This window comes from Engraulis encrasicolus, chromosome 19, assembly GCF_034702125.1.
Source record: "Engraulis encrasicolus isolate BLACKSEA-1 chromosome 19, IST_EnEncr_1.0, whole genome shotgun sequence".
NCBI lineage: Eukaryota > Metazoa > Chordata > Actinopteri > Clupeiformes > Engraulidae > Engraulis > Engraulis encrasicolus.
The window spans coordinates 27,686,892-27,691,891 of NC_085875.1; the positions used below are offsets into that span (position 1 = coordinate 27,686,892).

At 40.8% G+C, this 5,000-nt stretch overlaps 1 protein-coding gene across 1 annotated transcript in view; it reads right to left on the reverse strand.

Annotated features, from left to right (window-relative positions):
• cnksr1 (connector enhancer of kinase suppressor of Ras 1) overlaps positions 1-5,000 on the reverse strand; it is a 108,703-nt gene that overhangs the window by 39,079 nt on the left and 64,624 nt on the right. Inside the window, exons 8-9 of the mRNA XM_063184006.1 lie at positions 3,641-3,709; positions 1-60 (exon numbers count right to left, since the gene is read on the reverse strand). The exon at positions 1-60 is cut by the window's left edge and continues 66 nt beyond it. Of these exons, the coding sequence (XP_063040076.1) occupies positions 1-60; positions 3,641-3,709 (129 nt within the window). The remainder of the gene's footprint in view (positions 61-3,640; positions 3,710-5,000) is intronic.

Sequence of the window (5,000 nt, forward strand, 5' to 3'; positions counted from 1 at the left end):
AGTCACTCCATTGGGGTTCTCCTGAAGCTTCTTCACCAGGTTCTTTCTGCTCCAGCCCACCTTAGAACACAGAATACAGAGCACTCAGAACATACAACACACTCAACAGTGTGTAATAACATCACTATAACTATCATATTACACGTTTTTTCAACTATGTAATATCAATATAGTTTTTCAATTACATCTGTAACCGGGCGAATACACAGGCAGCGACAAGATCAAGCGGCAGAGAATTGCTGGACTGTGCAGCAAGAGCGATACTAGCGATAGAAGCGACAGAGTATATCCGTTAAAAACAGAATGCAAGCATTCCAACATCCTCATTGGCTGCGGCGGCTGTCGCCAAAGCGCATTATAGCTCATTTGCATAACATTCACTCAAGTCCAACTACAAACTGTCTCTCTAATCGCGTGAATCGCCTCTAGTCGCCCGCATCGCTTTTGTGTCTTCTGTCTCCTGCGACTCAATACAATTACTTCTGTCGCTGGATTCGCTCATGTCGCACTTGATCTATCCACACCTTAATAGTACTTCTACTTTTAGCCTACTTTATACTACTCTGAACAGAACCCTACGGAACAAAGAGGACCCAGAGCACAGAATGCATCTTTTTCTGTGAGATGAAGAGACAGGCCTAAGCCTGGAGGATTTTCACCCTCTCTAGGTCGTCCTCAGACGAGCCTCATCGTTGCTTCCAATCATCCCGATTCTCCATACATCTTTTCAATTCACTGGTACTCTGGGTTCCTGCGTCCTTCTTAAGTATGTCCACATAAGTTAGTGTGGGGCGTCCTCTTGACCGGCACCCATGCAACGGTTCCCACAGCACCAGTTTGCTGGCTGGCAGTTCTTGGTGCCTTTGGCAGTGTCCTGCAAGTCTCATTCTCCTTACAGCAATTTTCTCGCTCACCCTTGGTATTCCCTCGTACAGAATTTCGTTGGTTACATGTGCACTATCGCTGATGTTAAGCACTGCACGCAGCATCCTGGTGTAGCACCCATCAAGGGATTTCTCTACAGTAAACTGCGGACAAACGTAGAATTCTCTGGTACTCTGGGCTCCGGCGTCCTTCTTAAGTATGTCCACTTAAGTTAGTGTGGGGCGTTGTCTTGACCAGGACCCATGCAACGGTTCCCACAGCACCAGTTTGCTGGCTGGCAGTTCATGGTGCCTTTGGCAGTGTCCTGCAAGTCTCATTCTCCTTACAGCAATTTTCTCGCTCACCCTTGGTATTCCCTCGTACAGAATTTCGTTGGTTACATGTGCACTATCGCTGATGTTAAGCACTGCACGCAGCATCCTGGTGTAGCAACCATCAAGGGATTTCTCTACAGTAAACTATGGACATACATAGAATTGCCTTACATTAATGTTTCAAAGGTAATAAACAACAGCTTTTTCTCCACTCTAAATTTGGGTAACACTTTAGAATAATGGATGCAAAAAAGCATTATAAAGACTTAATAAATAATTAACTATTGATGAACAAAACATTAACAAACGTTTGTAAATGATTAGGAAATGTATACAAATGCTTGTAAATGACTAGGAAATGTTGTGTTAATATTTCATATTTATAAAACATTTACAAGTTGCTTGTAAATGAATAAAATAGTCTGTTATAAGGTGTGTAAAATCTTGAATATATCATTTGTAGATATTTTATAAAGCATTAATAAAGCTTAGTTAATAATAAAAACATTTGTTAATGTTTTATTCATCATTAGTTAATTATTTACTGAGTCTTTACTAAGGAACATTATTATAAAGTGTTACCTAAATTTGTAAACATAAACCTACATGACAACAGCTGAGCCACGCAAACAATCCTCAGTTGTAATCCCTTAATGACGAGCTTCTGTTATAACCTTATTGTCACCAAAATGGTAATGACCAAGACTTCGTCGGTTATCTCGTTAGACTCTTTGCATTGGCATAGTATTGTTATGATGTAGTTGAATGTTTTCAGCGAAGAGTGAATAGGCTCGTTGATGGGACTCATCCGCAGTAGGAGGCTACGGTTCCTTGTGCTGATGTAACAGGCCGGACCCCACTTGCACTACTCTGCATGAGGACTTGATAAATCCTCCATCATGGCCTGTCCTGTCCTGGCACATTAAAGGAACACTTCTGCCAATTTCAATATGCTGTTGTATTGCTCATGCTACCATTGACTTGTCAGTACCCGGTGATGCTGCATTTTTCGGTTGTTTGCTGATGTTGCATAACCTTTTGGATGTCATTGGGAATAAATCAAGATGTTGTTTTTTTTAATGTAAACAAACTCTGCCCCCATTACAATGACCAGAATCTCGGAAAAAGGCTGAAGAAGAAAAAAAAATACTCTCAGGTTCTTACAAGTCCAGGGCAGTGTGAGCATTACAACTGCATGTCGAAATTGGCTGAAGTTATCCTTTAAAATGCCACATACATCAGTGACTCAGCTAATCAGCAGGCTTTTAGGCGTCTTAATAGCACGCCTGTTTGCCATAGCAGAGATGCTGTATAGGGTCACAAGTTCAAGACTAAGTCTGGACTGCACAACCTCAGTTGACCTCAACTTATAATAGACAAGTCAGTTTTAACATTTTGAAACAATAACACCTTTTTGGATTATTCAGTTCTGAACCAATTCCACTCCAGTTCTACACTACATTACCATGCATTCCTAAAGCAGATTCTGTTAGATCCACACAAAACCAATACAACACGATGAACTGGTGCAGCAGCAGTCTGGTGTAGCTCAGTCTCTGGTGCAGCAGCAGTACCAATAAACTTCAATAAACTTTTGGACCGAAATGACGGATTTGTGATGAATAAACAAATAATATAATTAATAGACCAATAATTGTAGACCTAATCCCAACTCCTTACCAAGATAAGACCTCAATATGATATTACATGGTAGGCTACTGAGCTAAACTGCTAAACGCATATTTCTGGTGCTTCCTACAGTATATACCTGTATATATTTTTTGCAGTCGAACTAAAATCACTTGTATTTAAGCAGAGGTGGAAGAAGTACTGAAGTTGTGTACTTAAGTAAAAGTTGAAGTACCCTGCAAAAAAATTACTCAAATGAAAGTAAAAGTTGTACACCAAAAATGTACTTAAGTAAAAGTCAAAAGTACTAACTTTCAAATGTACTTTTTGAGTACAAAAGTACAAGTATGTCTTCCTACTTGATCCAATAGGAAAACGTTTCTGCAACGGTTTTCGGTTCTATTTGAACATGACTGTGGAGTCCTGTTAATGTTTTTTAAAATATCTTTTCTGTCTGGGTGTCAGTTTGAAAGAGGGGCTTGGTACCACCTCCTTGCCCGCAACTGAGGCTACTCAAATATCCATGAAACCCAACAGGAAAACCTAGGATAAATGTAACTAGTAGGCCTAACTAAGTCTTCTTCTAGAAATGTAAGGAGTAGAAAGTACACGTAATTGTCAAAAAATGTAATTGAGTAAAAGTAAAAGTCTGCATTTTCATTTTTACTCAAGTAAGTACAAATTCCAGAAAAAAAAACTTCTTAAGTACGGTAACGAAGTAAAAATACTTAGTTACGTTCCACCTCTGTATTTAAGCAACACTTTTGAAAAAGAAAGGGTGGCCTTTGAACCTGATGGTAATGGCTACTCACCACGATCTGGTCGTTCACCTGCACCACCTCATCCCCTGCCAGGATCTTCTCACAGAACTCAGCAGGAGACTGGAGAGAGGACAAAGACACAAGGACAGAGGAACAGAGAACAGGAGAATGAGAACAGAAAACAGAGGACAGAGGAGAGAGAACAGGGGATAGAGGAACAGAGAATCAGATGAGAGAGGATAAGAAACAGAGGAACAGAGGAGAGAGGACAGAGGGCAGAGGATATGGGAAAGAGGAACAGGGGAACAAGTATGAGGACAGAAAACAGGGAACAGAAGAGAGCGGACAAAAGACAGAAGAACGAAAACAGGGGAATGAGAACCAGGAACAGAAGACAGGGGGACAGAGGACAAGGAACACACAGCAAAGGACAGAGGAGAGAGAACAAGAACAGAGAACAGCAATAAAGTAAACATCAGCTGTCACTGTCAAAACCTCCGTCAGTTTCAGAGCACTCATATGTACAAGACAGGCGCTCTACAATAAGCATTAGCAAAATATAGTTGAGTTGACAGAGACATAACAATAGAATACTGCAATATTGACATGTTTTCTTTGATAGTACATTTGAAATGCCTGATATGCCACTGCCAGTTATAGACAGGAAAAATATTTTTCCTTTTTTTGATCAAAAGTATTTGCTATAAAATAACACTGTGTTGAAATGTTTCCTCTTTATCTGTGTACTGTATACAAGTATTATGTGTGATTCTACTTGTCAGCATGTGTGCTGGGTACGAAAATAAAAGATGTGATGTTCTTGTTGAGAACAGTGTTTCTTCCATCTTCCATCTACTCTCTCTGTCTCTGATATTTTCCAATATCAAGTTCTTGTTGAGAAATGGTGTTTTTTATGTTGTTTCTGTCTGATATTTCCCAAGCCTTTGTGAGCTGCTGAGAGGGGGTACTGTGACTCTGATTTGTGATTTGTGACACAATGGAAAATATCCAGCTGCTCAAAAAATCACTCTCCTGAGAGTCTCTGTGTACGTGAGCACGGGCGCACGCACGCAGCACACACACACACAAGCACGCACGCACGCACGCAGAGGCGCAGACATGCAGACACACACACACACACACACACACACACACACACACACACACACACACACACACACACACACACACACACACACACACACACACACACACACACACACACACACACACACACACGGCGCAAAACAGACACAAATGCACACACACTTACAAAGACACACTTGCAAAGAGTCTCACACATCAGGCAGGGATAATACAAATGTATGATTCAATTCAAAAGAAGTCTACGACACACCTCATCTCAGTCAAGGTGACCACAGAGCACAATATAAGAGAACTACATTCCAAC